Source organism: Perca fluviatilis, chromosome 19 (assembly GCF_010015445.1).
Source record: "Perca fluviatilis chromosome 19, GENO_Pfluv_1.0, whole genome shotgun sequence".
NCBI lineage: Eukaryota > Metazoa > Chordata > Actinopteri > Perciformes > Percidae > Perca > Perca fluviatilis.
The window spans coordinates 31173514-31199871 of record NC_053130.1 but is presented as its reverse complement, the minus strand read 5'-3'; the positions used below and the strand labels follow the sequence as shown (position 1 = coordinate 31199871).

At 40.4% G+C, this 26358-nt stretch overlaps 1 protein-coding gene across 1 annotated transcript; it reads right to left on the bottom strand.

Moving 5' to 3' along the window:
* Positions 1-1180: 1180 nt before the first annotated feature.
* Positions 1181-16552, bottom strand: ogfrl1 (opioid growth factor receptor-like 1). The gene is made up of 7 exons (XM_039784893.1): positions 16220-16552; positions 14376-14462; positions 13557-13635; positions 13213-13291; positions 8833-8899; positions 6631-6776; positions 1181-2035 (listed from the first exon to the last, which is right to left on the bottom strand). Exons 1-7 carry the CDS (start codon positions 16397-16399, stop codon positions 1501-1503), a joined length of 1173 nt encoding a protein of 390 aa, XP_039640827.1. The 5' UTR covers positions 16400-16552; the 3' UTR covers positions 1181-1500.
* Between the last annotated feature and the right edge of the window lie 9806 nt (positions 16553-26358).

The following is a 26358-nucleotide window of genomic DNA, read 5'->3' as shown; positions in this document are numbered from 1 at the left end:
GATTTGAAATAAAAAAAGAAGAAAAGAATTCTCCATGATCTCCCTCTTCACATAATTTTCACTTCATTCACTTCACCTGTACAAAGAGCTCAGTCTCAGCTACAATATTTGAGGAGTAGATGGGACTTTTGTTCCCCAAAACCATTGCAAGACCAACATGCCCATCAGCACCTTTGGTTCTAAAAATGGTCTTCAGTATCAGTAACCACATCTGTCCTCTGCCACAGCTCCACACCAAAACATTCATTAAGGCAATTTTCCATCTAAGAGGTGTCAAACTCATTTTAGTTCATGGGCCACATACCGCCAATTTGATCTCAAGTGGGCCAGACCAGTAAACCACTCCAGAAACATCAGAAACTTTATCTGCCACAAAGTTTCTTGTCAGCTTGATGTTGGCAAACGCAAGTTGCTTCTGCTACGACAGCGTTCTAAGGCCATTGTAGTGAAAAAACAGGAAAAGAACTTCTCTGAACTTAAAGTGGTACATTTGGAATTGGAATGAATTACTTCTCTGCAATTTTCACACTTTGCAAAGTCATCCAGTGGACCTGATTGGACCCTTTGGCGGGCCGGTTCTGGCCCACGAGCCGTAGGTTTGACACCCCTGGTCTAAGTGGTTTTCGTAATAATAGCCCTGATGAGGAAAAAGCCTTGCAACGCACGACACGCTTGGGTCTAGTGGTTTAGATGGTTTTGGGATTTGGTCCAAGGCAAGTTTGTTAAGCTTGGCTCAGCATGTGACCTCCCACCTCCGCAAACACCCCGTCCCATATTCAGTACAGTTAAAACACCTAGAAAGAAATAACATCATAGATGTTTATGGTAAGCCCTTAACCTGAATTGATTCTAATGACACATTTGTCAGACTCTATGAATGTGTTTTACTATTACTATTACTTGACTAGGAATGTAACGATGCATCGTAAAGCAGTTAAAAAAACTATATAAATGTATGAGGATTACAACCAGTTGGGATAAAAAAAATTTATCGCGATGCAACTTTTAAACGGCCTAGGGCGTTTTCTACTTTTAAATCCACTTAGTTGATTTATTTGAAGAGATCTTTTTTTCTATTTATTTAGTTATTTTGATGGTGGGATTTGTTTTAGAAATCTAATTATTCATTTTGTAGTACATTTTTGTAATTTAAAGATAAAATTCAATTTCAGTTGCACTTTTGATAAGAGGACACCTCTGTTTTGCACAGTTTATAGAAATAAAGGAATATTTTTCAGTCATTTGTCTGCAGCCCATTTGAAGAAAAAAAAAGGAGAAAATCGTATCGTCAACTTAAAATCGTGAATCGAATAGTGAGTTGAATCGTTACATCCCTAGTCTTGCCCCTAAACTTCAGAAGAGTCCAGAAGCTTCATAACTCTGCTAAGAATAAAGTTCCTGGTAACAACAATTTTCGTTTGAAAGTTTGACAACTGCACCGATCGCCAGAAAACAGAAAACAATCAAAGCCCCATCCCCCTACAAAGGAACAATCTCATTTTACTCATTCCTCTCGCCTCTCCCTCCCACCATCATCAGCACTCCCTCCAGTCCAGCCGTATTCGAAGCTAGTCCTGTGCGGCCCTTTGACGCTCCTGCAGCCAGGTCCGGGCACAGCATGGCATCATGGGAAGACACAATAACCACACCACTTGCAGATGGGGAGCTGGTGCTCTCCTCCCCCCTCCTGTGTTGCTCTGGTGTTGGAGCAGGTGCTCTGATCCCACTACTCCCAGCGCCTACGCTACCTCCGGCACCGACACCGCCCCCTCGCCGTTTGGGCGGCGGGCCCCAGAGGAAGGCGTGGGCAGGCCTGTAGTGCTGGCGGGCGTAGCGGAGCAGGCGTCTGCGCGTGGCCGGCAGGCGGATGGTGTAGACAAAGTACTCGAGGACGCTGTGCTGCATGTTGGGAAGGGTGTTGCGGCACAGCGACTCCTCCAGGAACAGACGGACCAGCGGGGCCTTGAAGGCCTCGTAGCCCAGCTCGCCCAGGGACTTCAGGATGCGGGTGATGCGCAGGTAGTTGTGCTGGGACCTTTGAAAAGAACAAAGCAGGAGATGAAAATGTTTTACTATGACTTGTCAATCCACCTGTGTGTGTGTGCTCATTTTCAATTTGCGCATAAAACGCCATAGTTTCGAAAAAGCTTTTTTTAATGCATGTCGAAAAAATGACACTAATATGTCTCTGAACAAAAATCTAAATACAAATTGTACTAGAAGTCACTATATATTCCTGAAATGGATATGAAATTGATATATGTAGTATTGCAATTGAATTAAGATATGTATCACTTATATGAATGTGACATTTTGCACAAATGACGTGTGTTTATTGAGAGATACTCCCATCGATAAGGGATAATGTCAAATGCAAAATGTAAATGGACTGTATTTATATAGCGCTTTTCTAGTTCTAACGACTACTCAAAGCACTATAACATAGTACAGGAACCATTCACCATTCACTCACATTCAGACACTGTGGCCAAGGCTGCCGTACAAGGTGTCACCTGCTCGTCAGATAAACATTCACACAATTTACACTCCGAGGCGCAGCATCAGGAACAATTTGGGGGTCAGTGTCTTGCACAAGGACACTTTGGCATGGAACTGCAGGGCCAGGGATCGAACCACCAACATTCCGATCAATAAGTGACTGCTCTTACCATCTGAGCCACAGCCATATTTGGGCCCACGGTTGTGTTTATTGTTGAAGGTGCTCTTGATGAAGGTCCAGACGGACCGAAACGTTACGTTTTCTTTAAGACATGGTGATGCTATAGCAAGAGCAGAGTGCAGTTTTTTTTTTTTTTTTTTTTAAGATCTCAACTTTGGAGCAAAATTGAAATTTTGGGAGTCAAACATAATTTTCTGCATTTAGTTATTTATTTCTGGTGAATTTTTCTGCAACAATTTCTATCGTTACAGCATTAATTTATGGTGCAAATGTCTTTATGTAAAGGAAATTATAATAGGTTTAGCCTAATCATTGTTGGCATGATTTCATAAATCATGTTTTAATGTGAAAACATACATGTGAGAGATATGAAAGGTGGGGAAGACATGCAGGCAAACCGTCACAGGTCAGATTCGAACCCTGGACCTTCTGCGTCGAGGATTATTAATTAATGAACTATCTGTGGATGACTATCTTAGGGACTAACTTACCAATAGGCCAGTACTCCTGTCATCAGTGGGGATTTATATTTGCTAATAAAATGTTGGATACATGTTAAGACTTTCAAAAATTAACAAAAATTGTGAGGCCCTCCTGCATTGACTCTGAGGACCCCCTAGGGGTCCGGGACCCCTAGGACCCCCTGTTGAAGATCCCTGGGTTAATGTAATGTAGTCACGGTTTTCAAAAAAAAAAAAAATTCATAAACCTTCGTTTGACTAGTTTATTACAGAACCCAGCCATCACGCGCTGCGCCGCCACATCCTGCGCCACCCACCACCACAAGTCAATTCCCAACCTGTGGGAAACACTGATGAGCCATCTAGAAACCACAGTGTACCAGATGCAAAAGCTGTTGCGCACATTTGATGGGGCATTAAAAGCAAGAGAAGGGAATACAATCGTATTGAGCAGCTGCTTAATGGTGTAGAATTTGTTGGTTTTCATTAGGTTTGGGTAATGGCGACAATTAGTATCAGATGCTAAGGTTTTCGAGGTGGTTTGTGAGTTGAGGAGGTTATAGTAGTAGTGCTGAGGAGAAAAAAAAAAAAAACATACTTGTATTAAAAGTGCACACCCTAATGTGTGACATTCAGGTGGTTCTTTGGCAAGAAAACTAGAATAAATGACTACTCTCAGACCATGAAACCTTCGGGAAAGAAAAAGAAAACTCCCTTTAAAGGATACTTTAACCATCTGTTTGTTGACTGAAAACATCTTGTTTCACATTTGGCCGCCTTGCTAAAGGGCAAAAAAGCAGTAAGTGGCAACCGAGCCATAAGTTCACACACATTCTGGCTAGTGTGTATATGTGTGTGTGTGTGTGTGTGTGTGTGTGTGTGTGTGTGTGTGTGTGTGTGTGTGTGTGTGTGTGTGTGTGTGTGTGTGTGTTAGGGCTGAATGATTAATCGTTTTCAAATCAAAATCAGGACTTAAAAGAATGCGATTGGTTAAAGGGGTGCTAGAATGATTATATAGGGTATTTCCTAATGGGGTATGTAACATTAGTTGGGCTGAAAATGGCCTGGTTGATATTTTATTGGCCCTTATGCATCCCTGTGTTTTGGCCCTATTTGTAACAAGAGCTTTTCTTCCAAATATGGTATGGTCATGAATATTTAGATGAGCTGCGTGCTGCTTGGTTGAGCCTTAGCCCCGTACACAAACGTAGAGACGCGTGCTGATTGGTTGAGCAAATCGCCAATTCACACACACATTAGAAACGCGACAGAACTCAGACACTGCAATGTTTCCTTATCAAATTCACTTCTGAGACTTTTTTATGCGAGAAATCAACTATATAAAGCTCAAATATGGGCCGTTTTACGAAAATGGATGGCTAATTGCAAATTTGGTAAAACTGTGTGTCGCAGTTCAGCTGCCTGTGTTGCTGCCTCGCCTCCGGCACCGCTGCTGCAGCCCACAGCACCTCATACCCGCGCAAAGTCACCGTTTGGACTAATGGACTAGCTACCAAACACCGCTGCCCTGACAGATCTCCAGGGCCTGCATCTCCTCTCTTCCTGCTAGCTAAATGGCCCGTGTGTGAGAATGAGAGCGCGGTCAGCGAGCTTGTTACACCAGCAATCTCTTACCACATGTTACACACATGTCACGCCACTTAGCTATACAACATACCTAAAGGTCTTATCAAGCTAACAACGGTGTCCGATTTCAAGTTAATGAATATTTGTGAACTGTAAGGGTTTCGTTAGCTGCGACTGTCCCTTCAATCCTAGCTGTATGTAGCTACAAATCACGGATAGTTAGCTTCCTTTTCGCCTTAATTCGAGTATATTTACAGTTTGAATTTTGTCACGCCACTTACACAACATCTAACTATATGTCTTATAAACCTAACAACGGTGTCCAATTTCAAGTTAATATTTGTGAAGACTAGCTAGCTAGGTGTTTCGTTAGCTGTGACTGTCACTTCAATCCTAGCTACAAATCACGGATAGTTAGCTTCCTTTTCGCCTTAATTCGAGTATATTTACAGTTTGAATCTCGTCACGCCAGTTACACAACATTTAACTAAATGTCTTATAAAGCTAACAACGGTGTCCGATTTCAAGTTGATGAATATTTGTGAATTTCAGAGGAATTCTAAGATGAGGCTAGCTAGCTAGCTCTCATTGATAGAGCTACATCCAGTCGCAGGCTCTATCAATGAGACTCGCGGACAAGCAGCGTTTATTTCCCCAATCGTTTGTGTAAATAACAACACATTATAATTACACACATTAAAAGAGTAACTGGAACCTGTGGTAACAGATTGCTGGTGTAACAAGCTCACTGACCGCGCTCTCACTCACACACACTGGGCATTTAACTAGCAGGAAGAGGGGAGTTGCAGGCCCTAGAGTTCTGTCAGAGCAGCGGCGTTTAGTAGTCCATTAGCGGTGTTACCGGTGACTCTGCGCGGGCATGGAGTGCTGTGGGCTGCCAGTCGTAACGGAACTCACAGCAGGCCAGGGTCTGTGAAGGAAGGCAAGCCGGCGGCGAGGCAGCAACACAGGCAGCACCGGCGCTGAACTCCGAACTCCGACACACAGTCGGACAAAATTTGCAATTAGCCATCCATTTTCGTAAAACGGCCCATATTTGACCTCTACATAGTTGATTTCTCGCATAAAAAAGTCTCAGAAGTGAATTTAATGCTAAAATAGCATATGAACAATGTATACAATTTCTGAGATCTGCACGACCTAGATTCAGAAGACTAACTGATCTCAGGTCAGTTATGTAGCCTATGCAAATGTTGGGGCGTGACAAACACAGACTAGAGCCAAATGAGGAGCTGCAATAGTTGACGTCAACTATTGCGGCTCGTTGAGATTCGCCCGTTTTCAGAGGCAGTTTCAAATAGTGAGATTTGCAGAGAAAAGAGGTGTCAATGGGATTTAGAGGTTCTATGCATGTCCTAGTTACCCCCTAAACTGTCATTATTCAACTATGACAAGGTAAAATCAGTTTTGCATTCTATCACCCCTTTAAGGCCGCAATTAAACAAACGTGCAATATTTAGTTGAATGTTTGGTGGAACATATACGTATTTCTCTTTTTACTATTATATTTATGCTTTTTTATAAGACAAATGCTGGAATAATGTTAGATATCACTTGGAACACTGGTGATATCACGCTGGAAATTCATATGTTTCTCGCATAAAGATATAGAGCAGTTTTGATGGTGTCTCATGTTATAATGTTATTAAGTTTTATCTGTTACAGACAATATTGAACTTCAGCTAAACTTTAAAAAAATAATAATAGCAAATCGAATCATTATCGCAACATCTGGCAGAAAATCGCAATTAGACAGTAAATCGTTCAGCCCTAGTGTGTGTGTGTGTGTGTGTGTGTGTGTGTGTGTGTGTGTGTGTGTGTGTGTGTGTGTGTGTGTGTGTGTGTGTGTGTGTGTGTGTGTGTGTGTGTTTGTGCGCTCACTCATTTAGGTGCTGGAAACGCTCCTGCCAGTTGGGAGCCCGGGCAACATTACCACTCTTATCCAGCAGTTTGATGCCGTAGAAGTCCAACATCAGGGAATAGGCCGCCAGGAATCTGCGCTTAGCTTCCCGAGTGCTTTGGAATTCCTGACAGGATCAAACACAGCAGATCAGAGACCAGCGGGACACAACCTTTTTGTTTGGCATTAACATTAGAACTGTTACAATTCCAGATTTTGCTGTACGATTAAATTGTCTTTTTCAGACAAATTAAAAAAGGTACAATATGTAACATTTCTGCATTAAAATGTCTAAAAACGACCATACCTATGTTATATATTTTTTGGAGTTGTGTAGTTACACTTTCCCAAATGTTTCCACCAAATGTCAAACCCAGAGAAATCTGTTATAGCACTTAACTGCAGTGCCGGGTGGTTACGACGCTAACGGCAGTTTAATGAAGCGTCGTGAAACAGGCCATATCAGAGCCAGGCATCCGAGTCAGAACAACGTCCATCCACAATGTTAGCTATGTCTCCTTTAGTGCTACCGGTGTTCGTCCCAATGCAGCTATTTTATTAGAATGACATGAATACACGTTACTAAACGTAACATGAATAAACTTGAATGGGTACACTCGTCCGTTAACAGATGCATTCTAACCAGCGATGGTTTTTAACAATAAAAACTACAACTCCCATAATTCCACACAACTTCCCAATGTCATCAAAAGTCTGTGTTTACAATCCATTGTTTTGGATGAGAGACCCCTACCGGCAGAAAGTTATATATTGTACATTTAACAAAATATTTATTTATTCATTACTTGTTTAAACAAATTAAAGTTTTGAGTGAATCCCAGGTCTTTTGGTTATATCATGTGACCCAGATTATGTAATAACACAAATACACAGCCTATGAAGTAAACTATGCATCTTTATTATCATAAAATACTTTATCTAACTGTGTCCCGCCTTGTGATTTTTGTTGCTATGAACGTGTATAGGGTCAACAATTGAAATAATAATAAAAATATATATATAGTCAGACAAATAATCACTTATATAATTACAATTTGGCATATCTAAACAAAAACAATTACCAGTCACACCCCTTAAGCACTTAGCTAATGTTAGCAATTAATTGCAGTTAAAAAAGGAAAAAACTTTTTTTTTTTTTTTAATTGACAATTAGACAATTATGTAATAATTGTTACAGCCCTAACTGACATGCATTTTAGGTGATCAGATGGAGCAGAAGGACATACAAGCTACATATAAGGACACTATTGATCTACATATAAGGACACTATTGTCTCACCACATCTGAATTTGGTCAGAGACTAGGGATGTAATAATAATAATAATAATAATAATAATAATAATAATAATAATAATAATAATAATAATAATAATAATACACTCAACTCACGATTCAATACAATTCACAATTTAAAGTTCACGGTACAATGTTTTTCACGTTTTGAGCTGCAACTGAAAAAATATTCCTTTATAAACTGTGGAAAACAACAGCTGTGTCCTCTTATAAAAAGTGCAACTGAAATTGTATTTTATCTTAAATAGCAAAATTTTAAAAATCATTTAATTTTGATTTTTAAAACAAATCAAAATAACAAAATGAATAGAAAAAAAATCTCTTCAAATAAACAAAACAAATGAAATCGAAAGCAGACTACGCCCGAAGCTGTTTACAAATTGCATCGTAATTCATTTTTTTATCTCAAAAAGGTTTAACATTTATATGACTTTTTAACCAATTCACGATGCATCGTTACATCCCTATCAGAGAGACATTTGCACTCGTTGGGATTAAAATAATAAATTTCAGAAAAAACTACCTTTTAGCTGAACACATGTGGGACACAAACATTCCAGTGGTTTAGCATTCTCAAAGTAGGCATAATAATGTTTTGGCCCATTTGAGTGACTTGTGTAATTGCTTCATACAGGGAATGCACCAATGTTCTTGAGTGCAACAATTTACAGCACACTGTCATTTCAAATGTAAAAATATCCCTCATGTTTTCAATTTATTGCTTGAATGGAAGATGTACTCTATCACTCAACCATAGCGAATACTTGCAATCAAGAAGTACAAAAACAAATCAGGCATGCAGCAGGCCACTCTCGGGTCTATATATATATAATAATATGTATATATTATGTGTACTTGTGTGTCTTACTTTGATCTCGTCCTGAGTCAGTTCATGTGCGTAGAAGTTGAGCCCTTGTTCTCTTAACGGAAACAGCCTGCCACAAAGACAAGGAATAACACAAGATCAAATGAAAATGATGAAAACACACAAGTGTTCTTAACCGTTTTCTACTGTTGTCAGCGTAAAATAGAAAGTTAGTACCACTATTTTACGGGTCCACTACTGTATGACATGGGTTCAAAATTAGCACCATCTACCAGCCAAATGCTGGTAAAATATGCAAGAGGTTGGTATATTTGCTCCACGCACAAGCCAAAAAAACAGGAACTACCTAAAAATATAATCATAATAAAATAAATAATAATACAATAATATATATTTAAATGTAACACTGTGTATTGTAAATAATGTAATAATATATACTTAAAATAATTGTGTACGTAGCAAAACAATACAAACTGGGCAAAAAACTGCGTTTTCTGTTTAGAAACATCTTAAGCCCCCCTCCCTTGACTACAAGTGGTTTGGCCCACTGCCTGCTTTCCCAATTCCCCCTCTACATCATGCTCTACACACACAGTGGGAGAGAGCAAAGTTTGAATCACTGCAGTAGGGTTAAGGTAGGTTAGGGTTAGTAGGCGACCTGCCGTTCTTGACTTGTCGCACGACAGTGGGACGTCATGGGAGCGCCGTAACTATTTATACTCGCGTTTTTCTCTTGAACAGAGGTGTCGCTAATGAGGAAAGGCTACCGACTTTGCCATTTCTACGAACTAGAAGAAAAAGAAAAAGGTAAACAATGGCCGAACTGGCAGCAGCATTGACGTCAATGTTTCGAGTCAATGACATATTTCATCGGATTAAGCCTTTCATTCACCATAAAAGAACTCATCTTAACCCTAGTAAGTTTACAAGAGAGACTTGCAGTCACTCTTAGAGTCCTGGCATCCGGTTGCCCTCAAACTCGTCCATGCTTCCTGTTTCTGGTGAGCGACCTCTGGTCGCACTTTAAATCCTTGTGCGCCAGCGAGATCTATGTCATTTTGATGTCACATTGGCACGCGACAGGTCGGGAATGGCGACTGTAAAGAGGCCTTAATGTCAGCTGTAAAACTCCAGTAAGTAGGGTGGCAAGGCCATTTTATTCACTCTAAACATCGGATGAAGGGATTCTTTTTACAATACAAATGATGCTGAGTCATGACATAAATTAGTCATGACAGAAAGAATGATAACCGATGTAACGTTTATAACGTTACCTAGCTTATTTGGTAGCTCGTTCAATAGCTTGTTGGATAGTTAGCTGGCTAGCTTGCTAATTCCACCCACTGTGCTTTCATGCTACACTAGTTACAGAAAATGGCCGAACAATGTTGTCACTTATCTGGCAAGAGCGCTGTGCTTTTCTATGGAGTGACGAGAACATATGAATGTAACACTGAGCGGTTACATTTTACTAATTAAGTGGCTAGCTGGCTAGTTAGCTAGGTAGCTAGCTTGCTAAGGGGCTCAGTTCTCAGTTCAGCATCATCTGTATTAGTGCAGAATCACTTCATCTGATGTTTAAAGTGAATAATGGACCTTTTTCACAGCAGACATTTTGACTTGTCATAGTAGAAAAAGCACAGCTGTAATTGATAACCTTAACGATGGCTCAGTTCCATCGAGTGTCCCAGTAAGCTATTTCATTGAGTCAGCATGCACAATACCAGGGCCTCTGCTAAGTGGAATGCAGCCATCATTAATGGTTTTGAATACACCTGTGCTTTTCCTACTTTTCCTTATTGCTACATCGTAGCCTGACGTGCACCTCTCAAAAAATTAAACACGTCGCACCAACGCACGTCAGGGCTTGGTTGCATTGCATTTCCCTCCCCCGACTGTTTCTCGAACTATGCCTTTAGAGTCGCTACTTGTTCGGAAGCTAAGCACTGTCACTCTATCACTTCTCCCTCACTCTACCACATACTCCCTTAAACATACACACATGCTGGCTCGACGCACACACAAACGCACAAGTATAAACATCAGGCCACTTACATAGGCTACGGCGAAAGCTCTGCGTGGAGCCTCCGCACAACCATAAATCACACTTAAGGTGTATTCCAATTCTAAAACATTTTACATTCAGGAAGTAGAGCGGATGAAATCCTCACTTTATTTCTAGTGACATTTATGTAACAACTGGACAGTCAGTTACTGTGGTTTTATACCATGCAATTAATAATCCAGTCACTTCAGAGGAGTTTGTGCAATTACTAGGGTTGGGCATCGTTTGGATATTAACAATTCTTAACTGATTCTTCCTTTCGATTCCGGTTCTTATCGATTCTCAATTCCGATTCTTTGAGTGGTGGAGTTGAAACGGGTCACATGCTTATTTCACAAATAAGAGGAAAGTTTTATTTTGATTCAAAGGTCAGTTGCAGTTTTACAGGGCTTTTTCAACGTAAAATAAAGCCACACTAGAGCACCGCTTACTGTGCTCCACGGCTGCCAACACAACAAGTGCCTGGACGCTGCGGGAACCAAAAGTTGCGAATGTTAAATTTGGAACCCATGATCAGATTTGAAACAAAATCCTCCAAACGATTCCAATAGGGGTGTGCATTGGCGCTGCCCTCACAATTCGATTACAATTCACCAGGTAATGATTCGATTCAATTCTACGATGCATTGCGATGCATCAAAATTCTACTGCACACAACAAGGCAAATTTTTCATCAGTCATGAGGCAATACAAGCAGTCAGATATTGAACAACAGATTTTATTGGCTGCTATGTGTGTATTATCACTCTCCTGTATTTTTGACATTAATGCCATTAAATAAAATAAAATTGAATGGTCGAACCTGAAAACATAAAAAACATAAATCACTGCTTTCAGTGCTTTGAATGAGAAATGTTTCTCTTCTCTCTGCTTTAGAACCATTTGAAATTAAATAGAGCAATAACAGCCAACTTTTTCCAGCAGTGACCATAAGTGGTTTATTTTTTTTTTTTTTTTTAAAACACAGTAAAATAGCAGCTCCAGGCGTCACTTATAATGGCTACACGACTGGCTTTACACATTGATTCCATTACCTTTGCTTTGGTTTCTTTGTGCAATGCGGGAAGCGCAGAATCAGTGAAGTTAGCTCTTGTTGGTAGCTTATACCAGGGCTCAATTGTTTTAAGCATGTGGCGAAACCCCGCATTTTCTACCACAGAATAGGGTCGTAGATCCTTCGCTATGAAACATGCCACCGATCGTGTGATCCTCTTTGCTCTCTCGGAGTTGTGTGGCAATGTTGACACTAGCGACTCGTCAATTCTTGGCTGGGATGTGTCGACTTTTTGTGTTGTTGTTGTTGAAGCCAACGATCAACATGGTTTGTAAAGTTAGTTGTATTGCCAACGTGCTTGATTTTAGTGTGGCAGGTTTTACACACCGCGTAAGTCTTGTCTAGTTTCCCATTAAAGGTCCCATGGCATGAAAATGTCACTTTATGAGGTTTTTTAACATTAATATGAGTTCCCCCAGCCTGCCTATGGTCCCCCAGTGGCTAGAAATGGTGAAAGGTGTAAACCGAGCCCTGGGTATCCTGTTCTGCCTTTGAGAAAATGAAAGATCAGATGAGCCGTTTTGGAATCTGCTTGTTATGAGGTCATAACAAGCAAGGTTACCTCCCCTTTCCCTGCTTTGCCCGCCCAGAGAATTTGGCCAACCCATGAGAGAGAGACATCATGGCTTTCAAACGAGAAAAGTGGCAGTTGGTTAAGGCCACACCCCCACCCTCCACCTTGCCACTCCCACTCTCCTCCACAATAGCTTCAGACACAGAAATGGCACATCCTAAGGAAAGCTCATTGTAGGACTGGCTCTAGTGGCTGTAGTTCTGCACCAAAGCTGAATTTTGGGAAGGAGACTTCCCAAAATTCAGATACAGTATTAGGGGATGTAAAAGCATCCAAAGAGCACCATGTCATGGGACCTTTAACTTCGTAGAATCCGAAATGTGCCCAGATGTCCGCTTTCCAAGCTTTGGGTGCGTTTTTAATTACGCGTCTATCACGGTCATCTCCCTCCACCTCAGCCATCTTGATTGTTGTTGTCATGCCCCCGGAAGTAATTAAAACTTCACAACTTTATTGTCCACTCAAGGCCAGAAAATAAACAGTGACATAATCGATTATGGCACTTTGCCGCATTGATGCTGAATCGTGCATGCCCCGCGTTGCGATTAATCGCCGAATCGATTATTGTTGACACCACTAGATTCCAAAGGATTCCAATAAAGAAACGATTCCGATGGAATCGTAATTTTTTAAACGATTCCAAGTAGGAATCGGTTCTCGATGCCCAACCCTAGCAATAACATATAAGGTAAATGGAAATGAAAATAGACAGATGAAATCTGGTCTCACCACTGAATGTAGGTGTGATTGTGCTCCAGTTTGTCATAGTCGCCTCTCCACTTAGTCAGAATCTCCTCTATATAGATACCTGAGAAGAGACAGGGGCTTATTAGCTGCTGTGTGTGTGTGTGTGTGTGTGTGTGTGTGTGTGTGTGTGTGTGTGTGTGTGTGTGTGTGTGTGTGTGTAAACGTATTTAAACATTGGATCAGTCCGCTAATCTGCTGTTTTTTCCCAGTTAAACATGACCTTTAGCCAAATAAAACTCACTAAGTCCAAAGCCAACATTTCTTCTCTCCACAGTAGCATGAGATCTGTGTGCAGTGTGTGTGAGTGTGTATATGTATGATCTCACCATCAGGTACTAGAGGGATCTTGTTCAGGTAGAAGCGCAGGTTACGATACTCATTGGGTTGCCGGGACTTTCTGTAGTTCTACAAACACACACAGAACCAAGACACTGGGTGTCAACAATATAGAGAAAGCACCTTTGCATTGTGTATCTACGAAAAGGATTAGGGCTACATGTGAAAAATGTATTTGAGTTCTGAGTTTAAAGTCAAAATTCTGGGTTGTTTTCTTTTTTTTTTAAGTCAGAATTCTTGGATTGGTGTGCCACCTGGATCGTGGTTGCAGCTGCTGCCGTGGTCCTGCTCTACACCCTGCTACGCCCTGCACTGTTACTACGATTAGTTTTAGTCATAGTTCTTTTATCCTTTTGGTACTATAATTGCCACTGCCACTGTTCATCATACCAACTGCTATAATTATTATGAATCATATTTCTCCATATGTGTATAGCTGTATCTGTGTCTCAGTATTTTTGTATATCTGTATCAGTGTCTCTGTGTCCCAACTGGCAGTGGCAGATGGTCGCCCACCAAGAGTCAGTGTCTGTCAGACTATGGTGCATGTAAAAAGGAAGTTTTTGCTCGTCACAGTTCCACCAAATGCTTGCTCTTGGGGTGAAATGTTGGGTCTTTGTAAATTACAGTGCATGGTCTGGACCTACTCCATCTGTAGAGTGTCCTGAGATAATTTCTGTTTGACACTAAATAAAATGTAATTGAAATTCTGACTTTAACCCTTAGAGAACGATTTTTAGGGATAGGAAGCATTTCAAGATACTCCAACAATTGTGTGTGTGTGTGCACGTGTGCGTGCGTTCACGTACCGGGTAGCTATGCCGGTATTTGTAGAGGTCCCTGGCAGCGTAGAAACTCCTCTTCATCTTTGGAACAGACTCCGGAGATTCTGTCAGCTGAGCGAAGGAAGGAGAGAAAGAAAAGAAAAAGGAGACTCAGTTCAAATTCAGATCTGAAACCAAAACATCCCGTGTATTTAACATCAACCATTCAGCTGAATGAAAAGCACTGACTTTGCTTTTGAAGTTGAGGGCTGTCACCATCCATTTCTTTCGTTTGCGAAGGAGGACAATTCACATCAGCGCTGCTGTGCAGTCACTACAGAAGGATGCTAGGAACTAGATCTGATTCCCAAATTAAATCTGGGTCATGCTAACTGCCACTGGTCACAAAGGCTTGCAGTGTTACACTGGGCCTAATCCTGTTATATCTAACTATATCCATCTATATCATATACTGGACAGTCTATTAACTAGGGGTGGGACGATATGCTTTTGCCCCGATTCGATTCTTTCACAATACATGAGTGCATATTAAATTTGTTTGCGATTGTAGTATTGCGATTCGATAGTATTATAGTATAAGAATGCACATCACAGGTCAGTCAGTCAGTCTGAAATGTATTGCATTTGTAAAGAAGTACATAACATGGGTTTTCTACTTTCACTTTGTTTTGCTGGAAACGGATATGATGTAGTCGCCGTCAGCAGTACCATATAGAGAGAAAATATTTAGTTGAATCATTGGTAAAAAAAATAAATAAAAATGTTCCCACCCCTACTTTTAACGGTACCAAAACTTAAAAAAGTTATTATTGATTCAAATCTTCACTCAATACTTACGACAATAGCCATGTACTCTACTGTGTGACGTTTCCTTAATTTGAGTGTCTTTTTACAGCCATGTTTTCGGCTTTTGTGATTTTAACTGGATCATGAAATTACATTACAATCTGCAAACTGCACCCTAACTTTTGAGAAATGCCCTTCAGATAAATTAGATTTTGAGTTTTCGTGGCAAAAATGATGAGAAGTCTGATTAAAATAATATCTAACCAAGGGTAATTTGTTCAATTAGGCCTACAGTTTATCAAATAGTCCCCGCTGATTTTAATATTCTGAAACAGTGTGAAGTAACTAACCCTAACCAGCAACCACCCTGTCAAATGTTCTTATAATTCAGGGCGCAGGGACAATAACCATGAGACTCTAATAAAAAGGTATTTTATTTCCTGTATAAACCGGCGGGCAGACAGTGTAACTGCAATAGGAAAAGCAATATTGGGAATAACCCAATAAATAATAATCTTTGATAATTAAGTTAAAAAAAAATTATGTGTACAGTAGGTAGTCAAAAATACCTAGTTGGAGATGTCATCATCATCCCATTGTGCTGTTGGCATACAGCATCATATACAGTAGGCTATATAAAATAAAATGGAATACTTTTTCAAATTCGTTAAAATTATAACCCACCTTGCAGCAATCTGTCAATTCATCTCAAATTTGACAACAACCTTTCAGTTGGTTAACTGCTCGTTGCCATCCATCACCTATATTGGCAACAGTGGCAGTAACAGTGTTGCTTGGTGGATAATATGCTGCAATGTAAGTAGTTAGTAAAGTTCACATCGTGTGAGTGCATATCTTTGCATATAACAAAGCAGGTTGCATAAAATTGACATATTTTTGAATGACGTTTGGCGATAGTTGTATGCTCGCCTCAACAGGACAGCAGCATAGGGATAGTGTCGTTTGCCCTTTCGGTGTCCTGGCCTTGTCAATAATGTACGCAGCCGGTGGCACACACGTTACGGCACTGTGTCGCGATTCTGCTCCCCATATTGTGTCACTACAACAAACCTTCACTGTACCTGAGGGGACGTATCTCCGGCGGAGCGGTCGCTCTCCACCGGGCTGACAGAGTCGGAGATGCCGCTGTCATCTTCAGCCGCCGCCGGTTCGTCGCTCTCGGAGTCCGACCCCCACGTCGAGTCGCATTCCTCAACGGTGCTCGGCTCCTTGAAACGCCAGCTGCCCAACAGATTTCCCATTTAAAAACATGCAACACCTGCTCTCTTCTATTGTCCTCTTCTTTGCACAAAATACTACATAATCCTGTCCGCGACCTCGTATTTCTGTTTGAAGCGCGCTGGGCTCACATTGCCCTCATAGCGAAGCTTTTAAATGGCAGAAAAAGGGGAAATTCCAGATCAGGAACGATGATGCGTGTTTCTGTATGAGGGGTGATTAGTGCCACAAAACAGCGGGAGGAGGTCTTAAAGCTACAAACCATGAATTCTGAACTAAAGTAGGCTAAGTATGGCTGCTACAAATATCAAATCCAATTGAATTCAATTTTATTTATAGTATCAAATCATAACAAGAGTTATCTCAAGACACTTTACAGACAGGGCATAGGTCTAGACCACACTCTATACACACTATAATTTACAAAGACCCAACAATTCCAACAATTTCCCCAAGAGCAAGCATTTAGTGCAACAAATGAACTGTTATTTGACAGTGATGTATATAACCGTGATCAACTAACTAAATAAACAAATTTTATTGTTACAGCCATAGCTTAGATTGATTATTAACATTAAAGCTATAGTGCAACAACAGTTCTGTTGTCATTACTTAGAATTCCTCATGGGGGAGAGAGAAATTACTATGGCTTTAAACAGCTTGCTGTCATCACTAAATGCAGCCATGTTTTGTAGTGACTGACTCCAAAGCAGCTGACGTTGGTGTCTTTTTGTCTCAATTGCATTTACACTCTATTGTTCAGCACCATTCCATAATTTTTGGCCAAGCTAGTTAAAGTTTCATCAGCCATACAGTATGACTTTGGGATTTGAACTTCAGATGTTTTTCACAGTAGATAAAATGTATTCATGTAGGCCTATATCATAATTCACAATCATTGTTTTGCTTTCCGAGAATTAATGTATAGCCTGAGTATTGTTAAATTGGGACACTTTTTGAAAATTTTAATTCTGGAACATTTTCCAAATGTCTAAAATCCAAATATGATACCTTTCTATAAACCTTACCTTACCTTACTACAACATGCAAAAGAAAAAATTAAGAATAATTCAACTCAAAATCAATGGTTCCATCTCAAACAAAATATGTCCTTAAACCACTTTTTTACAGGCGCTACTGGCAAAATGGGACACCTTCATTGTCAAAATGGGACACCTTATATTATGATACAAAAGACCGAGACATTGAAGAAGAGGAGCATTTCAACATTTAATGTCTTCAAATAACACACAGCCTAATAAAATACAACCGCAAAAGTAAAGCATCTCTAGAACATATATTTTCCATACTTTTCCTTACTCTTGATTCTCTTTTCTTGTCTTTCCCTGTTTCCTTCCCTTGGATTTAGGTGTTTTAAACTATTCATATTCTTATTTATTTAAAAATATTATATATTTAATATTTTTTTACAATATTATACATCTCAGTTCTATACTCTGGGAATTACTGCTTCTCCATTTTGTAAGGTAAAATAGCTAGTTAGAGCTTTTTTAATTGAAATGCTTCTATATTGTTCCCCCGAAGGCGCTGATGCTATTTGTAACCTGGTATATTATAGTCCACAACGTTGCTGACAGATCCCTTGCTTCTCCCCATCTTGTTGCTTTGTGGCATTAATTATTCCCTATACTGAGTCTCAGTAACAGCAGCATCAGGACCATGAGGAGGTTAAGCGCCTCCTCCCTAACATTATCAATGTCACTCCAGGAACAAAGACAAAATGTGAAGGTTCTCGTTTTGAACATTCCATACAATGTCTTAATTTTACATTATGGTTTCAATTGAACAGAGGTGTCTTATCGCTCAATTCAATTTACTTGCAATATTATATTGATTGAGGCCATGTGTAAACATATTCCTTACATATGGGTGATTTAATTGAATAGTTTGTATAAAGAAATGGGGATTCCCTACTATAATGACATTGGTTCGGTTCAACACTTGCGCCTGTTCCTTTTTTGCTAAAGAAGCACTATTGGCTACTTCTTTAATTATATTGTTAGAAAAAAATCCTGCAAATGCACAGTTCATTGTCATTCCAAATTGGGACTTTCCATGAAAGTTTTGTGGTAAGTTGAAATGAAATGGGTCGGTCATTGTGCGCATTTGGCAAATCACGAAACAAGAACCAATTGTAACACAAATCCACGCAGGAAGTGGGGCTGGATTGGGCATACCCTGAGGAAACCACCCTCCAACACGACCAGGTCTTCCTCGGCTTCCACTTCATCACATTCTGCCTCAGTGGCTAATAGGGTGTTTGTGACACATTGGTTAAATGCCTGCCACTGCTCGACTAAGTGCACTAACTAAGCTGGGCGTGCAGTGGCTAACGGCTCCACTCGTTTGACTGCTAAAGCTACATGCTAAAATGCTAAACAGTGCTGGAAAACATCGTGCCTCCCTGATAGCCTCAGTGAGTAATCCCGATAGCTGCGTTAGCACTGTAGACCTCGTCCGTGGGTGTATTAGCTCTTAGACTAAAGTGCTATCTATGTGGACCATAGACTGAATATTTACAGTCTATGGTTTTAGTCTATCGTGTGAACTGGAGCATGTGAAGGCATCGCGCCAACGTCATTCAGTGGGCACCTCACTTGGAAGTCCCAGAGGCGCGCCTGCAATTACATGTTACTGCCAAAGCTACCGTTAGAAACAACCTAACTCAAATCTTACGGACAATTACTTTAAATTGGCCTTAGTTGTAATATTAATATTAGTATTAGTGCCTGTAGTGGAAAGTAACTAAGTACATTAACTCAAGTAGCCTACTGCACTTAAGTACAATTTTGAGGTACTTGAGTATTTGCATTTTACGCTATTATACTTCTATTCAACTACATTTCAGAGGGAAAAAGTGTTCCCTTTACTCCATTTATTTGGCACTGACTACTAGTTAATTTCCATATTATCCATGATATGTTTATAAAAAACTCCACTAAATTAATCTGAGAGCTTTAGTTACTAGTTACTTTACAAATTAAGATTTTTGCACACTTAACACATGTAGTTTATAAAGTACTATGTTTTATTATAAATTAAACTTCCTAATAATAGATAAGCCTACATGCACAGCTGAAATGATTAGCACTTTAAATACATTTTCCTGATGATACTGACTTGCAGAGCAAATCTCAAATTTGCCGGAAGTTCGTCAGGGTTTACCCAGGCTACCTTGTTTGTGGTATAGAAATAGCGATTTCTTTTTACTTTCGGATGCCCCAACAACTAGCTTTATAAGCTAATTAGCGGTTTGCGATAAAACTGGACACATTCTTAGCATGAAAACATATCCCAGAGAACGGTCGACTCGTTAACCATGTGTTTGCGCCGGAATTGTACTTTAACTACATGAAGTCTCCTAGCACCGGAGGAGTGAGGCAGACAGACCGGGGTGTGCTGGCTGGCTAAATTAGCATTAGATTTTTCATCTATTTATACAGCTAACGTTACTGGTGAACTTATTAGCCCAGTGCTGTTAACCGGGGTCAAAACAATCATACTAAAAATAACTTAATGAGCGTGTTGAACGATGAACCTTATAATGTTAATGTTACCCACCAAGCATTAGCATTAGCTACTTGTCAACCAGCACAATGTAGTAAGGTTAAGCTGGATCGATCAATATTGAAATGTATCACTAAATAAGGTCTCTGCTATATTACTGTGTGGTAAGTGGCATGTAATTAATCACAAAATGGTGCCGTGTGGCAGAAAAAAAGCAGCATTACTGTTATTGAGAATAATTCTTTCTGTGACATTGTATGATTTACAATTACTCTCAAATGTATCATCTGGGTTCCCGTGTTTTGACGGAAGTTAGAGTAACTAGAGGGGTCACAGGTTATATGATGCCACTGACTAAACAAATAAAAATAAACAAACGTCCCGTTTCAGAAATAAAATTACAGATTTCTCTGGGTTTGAAAATCGGTGGAAACATTTGGGATAGTGTAAGTACACAACTCAACAAATATTTATAACATAGGTAGTCGTTTTTAGACATTTTAATGCAGAAATGTTACATATTGTACCTTTAACATTACGTAACATTCATGCAGGACTTTTACTTAATTACAGTGTAGTGTTAGTACTTTTACTTAATTAAAGGATCTGAATACTTCTTCCACCACTGCCTGTGTTTCTAAGTAAAATTTGACTGGATTATGTGATATGTGATTATGATATTAGTATCGACCTTCAAAAGCATATACGAGTCCAACCCTCGTAGGCCTTTTTGGTTTGGTTAAGCCTGTAGGTCGACCATCATTACACTGGGAAGAGGGAAACTACAGTTCCTGCCAGCGTGAACACCACCTGTGACATTGATGTGACTCTGATCATACGATGCATGCAGCCAACCAGCTGGGACTACTGCTGCAATGGATGGAAGTGAGTCACAAAGGTCAGGGTAAAGTCATCTTTCCAGTTAAAAGAAAAATGTGTGAAACGTGCAAATCGAGTGAAACCAAGAGATGAGGTAATCAAGACTCGATACCACAGGGTCGACAGCTTAGTTTCTGTCTCGTCCGCAAGTACAGGAACTGAAGTGGAAGTACTTTGAGTGAACCCTTATTAGTCATCCGATATGAAATGAAATTTAAACTAGAAACAACGCGATAGAGTGCAATGCTTCACAACAAAGCTGCAACCCCTACTTTACAGTTCTTCATATGGGTCTGTTGTTATCATACTCGCTTTTATTGTTCTATAAAAACCTCAGCAGAATTATTCCAACCATAAATCAATTGTTGTTAATGGTGGAATTCCCAGGATCAGATCACTACTATAATACAATCAACTACAGTATATTACAGAGAAATCCTTTTGAAATGTTTTTTATTTATTTTTATTAAACCTTTATAAAAATACTAATCCTTTTAAGAGGGTCCTGGCCAAGACAGGCAGCAGCCCAATTATCACTGTTTCAGCCATAAAACAAACATAATTTAACATGGAAACACAGGGAAAAAAGCTGTTTAGTGGTGGAAACATTTGGTCATTCCAATTTCATAATTATAGATGTCACGCCCGCCGATAGGGGGGGACAAACGGGTCTGTTGTCCCGGGCCCACAGTAGGGGGGGGGGGCCCAGAACTGGGCCCTCATTAAATTATGGAATAATTAAAAATCTTTTTTTAAATAGGCCTATTTGTGGAAAAAAAATATGTAGCATAATATTTGAATTACATAAAAGCTTTTTATTTGTTTTCTTCCTAATTGTCCTGGAAATGGTGGTCAAGAACCCCACCCCCACCCCCAACATAAAAATGGTTTGGCCACTGATCAAAATTTTATGTTGTCACTTGATTTGAAGTTCAGTACGCTCAAAATGTTCGGTCAGCACAAGTCCGGAGCTCGGAAAAGGAAAGAAAAGAGAAGAAGAAAATAGAGGCCTTAGAGATTTAAAAAAACAAATATTTAAAAAAAGGTGACGGTGAAGCTGGAACTGTCAACGTAGAGTAAGGTAAGAAACAGCGCAGCCAACGTTTACGAGCCTTGTAACGTAACTTAACAGGCCAGCTCTAATGTTAACGTCCATTAGATGGTATAAAAGCCTGACACAACACGTTAACTTTGACAGAAACAGTTGAGTTTGGTAGCTCCGTCAGTAAGGATGAGACAGAGAGAGATCCAGCTGCAGTCAGGTGACAGAGAGCGTGATGCGGGAGGGGCCCGCTGCCTCGCAACAGAGGGACAGAGTCAGGCTACCCGTGAGAGAGAGAGAGAGATAGAGAGAGAGTGATGCGGGAGGGGCTCGCTGCCCTGTCGGAGAGTCTGAGCAGGATGGATCAGAGACTGATTACACACTTAATTTCAGTGAGAGATGTGAGGAGAGGAAGAGCAAGGGAAAAGGAGAGATCATGATTGTTGGTTAATCTCCTAATTATTTTCACAATCAATTACTTTTTAGGTCTATAAATTTCAGAAAAAAGTTCAATCTGAAATTTCATGGCTACACCACACCAACATTTTTGGATAGGAGAAAAAAAATGCTCTGGGTTGTTTGCATATCTTTAAACCAATTTGTTTGGTGGAACATTTGCAACCTGCAAAAAAAAAAATGTATTATTAAATGAAGTTAACTGTTCACACAATACAGTAACATGAGCTATTTAAATTAGCTGGATACATGGTGAAAAATAATTTGCTTCTACCAGTGTATCGCCGTGTGTACTTCGTCCATAGAAATCCTCTCCAGTCGGTCCCAAAACGTCCCATACAGATAATAAATGCCAAAAACAGATTTTTTGTAAATCTTTACAATCCTTCCCTGAAAGAACCAAGCAGGCCTGCCTTATTGCACGATCCAAATTCTCTTCAAAACTTGTCCTATCCAGCGGGACAAAAGTCACATCTGACCCTCAAAATGGAGCACAGAGAAGTGTAGAAGCACCATAATATACAGCCTTCTATCCATCTAAATCTTTCATTCATGCCTTTATAATTCACTGAGATATAAGGAATCCCATCGATATTTATTCATATAAGAAATAATTGAATAAAAAAAAACTAAATTATAACTGAAATCGTGCTTGCAGCTGCTGCCGTGGTCCTGCTCGATGCCCTGCTACGCCCTGCACTGCTACAACTATTATTTCTAGTCATACTGTAGTTCTATTGTCTTTATTGGTACTATAATTGCTACTTTTCATCATGCCAACTGCTATTATTATTATGAATCATATTTCTCCATATCTGTATCAGTATCTCTGTGTCCCAACCGGCAGCGGCAGATGGCCACCAAGAGTCAGGTTCTGTCTGACTGTTCTGCCTGTAAAAAGGAAGTCGCACCACATGCTTGCTCTTGGGGGGAATTGTTGGGTCTTTGTAAATTATAGAGTGTGGTCTAGACCTACTCTATCTGTAAAGTGTCCTGAGATAACTCCTGTTGTGATTAGACACTATAAATATAATTGAATTAATGGTCTCTCCACATTATTAAGAAATTTCCTTTATTAAACACACACGTTCTATGTATATTCTGAACGGTGTATATGAACACTCTAGATGTCAGCCACTGGCGGTGTCATCAGATACACTGCGTCTCTATCAATCAATCAGACTTTATTTATATAGCACTTGTCATACATGTAAATGTAGCACAAAGTCACACACACACACACACACACACACACACACACACACACACACACACACACACACACACACACACACACACACATATCCCTCCTCCCCAGCCCCATTCACCCACCTACCAACCCACCCCTAAATCGACAAAAATTAATTCATTAAAAACAGGAACCGAGCTGAGGAAACGCCATAAGTGAGGACACACCAGAGGCAAGACACAAACCAAAACATACTGAAATATATATATATATATTTTATATATATATAAAAATAAATAAAAGCTCTAAACAGTGGCAAATAAGTAAATAAACCATTTTTAGTTCATTTCATGTTTTCTGTTTAGTTTTCCATTTCCTGTTATATTTTGTTATTTACCATCTTATCTCGTTTCAAGTCTGTTACCTTTGTTCCCTATATCCCTGTATTCCTGATTTCCTGTGTTTCGGACCATTGCCTGTTTTTGGACTTCCCTTATTTCCTGTCGATTTGGATACTGTTGCCCGTGAGTTGTTCTGTGCTCTAAATAAAGACTGTGGAATTTTACCTACCAGAGTTGTGCATTTGTGGGTCCATCGTTTCTGTGAGCATTATACCATGAGTAGATAAAGAAAATGAATAGATAAGTTGTTAAGTGAGTGACAACGGAAGTTGTTGACAAACGGAGCCGGCAGATAGACCCGTTTCAGAAAGCAGGTTTAGTGAAAACTCTGAGTATGTTAACCCTGAGATGAGGGAAACTCTGGGTTTTCCGTTTCAGAAAGGGAGGTTATTTAAACCTGAGAGAGAGGGGTGACTCCAGCCCGTTTCAGAAAGAGAGGTAACTTAACCTCAGAGTCAGTTACTATGGTAACTGCGCCTGTGAACCTAACCTGGTCGGGAGCAGGTTTTCTTCAGTAAACCTTGAGTTTCTCTCAGTCTCCTCCCTCTGACACAGCGCTCTTTCATTTCCTCATTCATTCATTTAGTCAGTCTGTATCAGGCGCATTTTAACGCAGTTCGTTATCTGCATGAATAAAATAAAAAGGGTTGGTTTATTAACCATGTTAGGTAGACTATAAAACGCTTTTTTTCTCAAAACATGGCATTTCCTTTTGTCGACTCGTTGATGAAGAACCTGTATTACTTCGCAGAGAGTTAAACATACGTCGGGAGATGATATTGAGGCCCGACTACAGGTGTATTTTCATTTCCAGATACTAGCCTACCTATTTGAGCGGTATCATTTTTCTTCCCAGCCTATCAGTTATGTAGTCTACATAACCTTATCCATTCTCATATCACTAACGTCACCCATCGTTGACATGCTCTACATCCCAGCACATTCTTTGTGTCACAATACTTTTTTATTTTTTTTTCGGATTCGGAGCATATTAGTAAAGCCACTGTATGCAGAGCAGTCAGAAGAGTGTAAAGTTTTTAAATGTTTTTGTAGTGTTCCCTGGACACAAACCAGTAAGACCCATTAAAAGGAGTTCCACAGTATTGCAGTTGAATGATGTAAACCCTTTGAAATAAAAGATTATGAATTATAATTCTGTTAATGATGGTGCTGCAGCCTCAGAACGGGAGCAGTAGGCCCAGTACTTTTTCACCCGCAGGATTGCACTTAAATGAAATAGATTCTAGGTTCAATTCAATCAGGAGAGATTTCGTTTGCAGATATGCAAAATATTTACTGTACAACTATGATAAAATGTACAAAGTCTTTTGGAGATTAGACTCCATCGAATTAATATTTGAAAGGGGTAGAGAACAGGAACATAACCCTCCGATGGAGTCTAGACACTGGTGGCGGCGGAGAAAGAGACCAGAGACCAGATCGAAGAGGCAACGAAGCGGTCAGCCGGGAGAAACACGATGACTGGAGGCGGCAGGGGAGGTGGAGGGTTGAGCGCTTTGCCTGAAATGACAGCTGACATCACAGGGAGAGAACAGATTTAAAGCAGAGTTGTAATGCTGTGATTGGCCCTTGAATTTCGTGGCCCAGTCTGATGGGTTTAACTGAAAGTATCGCTTCTAAACAGCTCATTTGATTTAAAGTGCCCATATTTTTCTGGGATTTGGGGTGTTCTTTTGTGTCTCTGGTGCTTCCACACACATACAAACTTTGAAAAAAATCCATCCATGCTGTTTTGAGTGAGATACGGTTTCTGAATGTGTCCTGCTTTCAGTCTCCTAGTGAGCTGTTCAAAATCGACCTTGGACTGTGACGTCACAGTCCGAAATGAGCTGGCTAACCACAACCGTTAGCTCGTAGCGTTAGCCGGCTAATGCTAGCGCTAGCCGGCTAACGCTAACGCTAGCATGCTACGTCTTTCTCAATAGCAAAGCACAGCTACAACACACACAAGTTCCAACCCGGTCTCACGGCAGTTCGTGTAAATGTACACGTTATTCTTAATCTATTGATACGTGTTCACAGAGATGTTTTTTTCGTTTTTTACGTGTAACTGTCACGTTATTTTTTACGTGTAACTGTCACGTTATTTTTTACGTGTAAATGTCACATTATTTTCTCGGGGAAAAGACGCCGGGAGGCGACCGAAAAGGTCGCTCCATAAGCCGGGAAGCGCCCGCGAGGCGCCCGAAAAGGACACTCCATAAGCCGGGAGGCGCCCGCGAGACGGCCCGCGAGGCGGCCCGCTGGGGACGCCCCACAATAACGGGATGGCGGAGGTTGGGTTTAGGAAAAAACTTACGGGGAAAGGGCGCCTTAAACGCCGGAGAAAGGGCGCCTTAAACGCCGGGGAAAGGGCCTTTTAAACGCCGGGGAAAGGGCGCGAAACGCCCGGAGAAAGGGCTATAACGCCGGGGAAAGGGCGCCTTAAACGCCGGAGACGCGCCACAGTAACACGCGGGACAAAAC

Bases quoted from the DNA above. Each gene is read 5' to 3' on its own strand.
- ogfrl1 (XM_039784893.1), bottom strand. From the start codon at position 16,399: ATGGGAAATCTGTTGGGCAGCTGGCGTTTCAAGGAGCCGAGCACCGTT. The intron at 13,636-14,375 runs GTACGTGAACGC...GTGTGTTTGTAG, and splicing joins AATACCGGCATAGCTACCCG to AACTACAGAAAGTCCCGGCA. The intron at 2,036-6,630 runs GTGAGCGCACAA...TTCTTTTCAAAG, and splicing joins CGTTTCCAGCACCTAAATGA to GTCCCAGCACAACTACCTGC.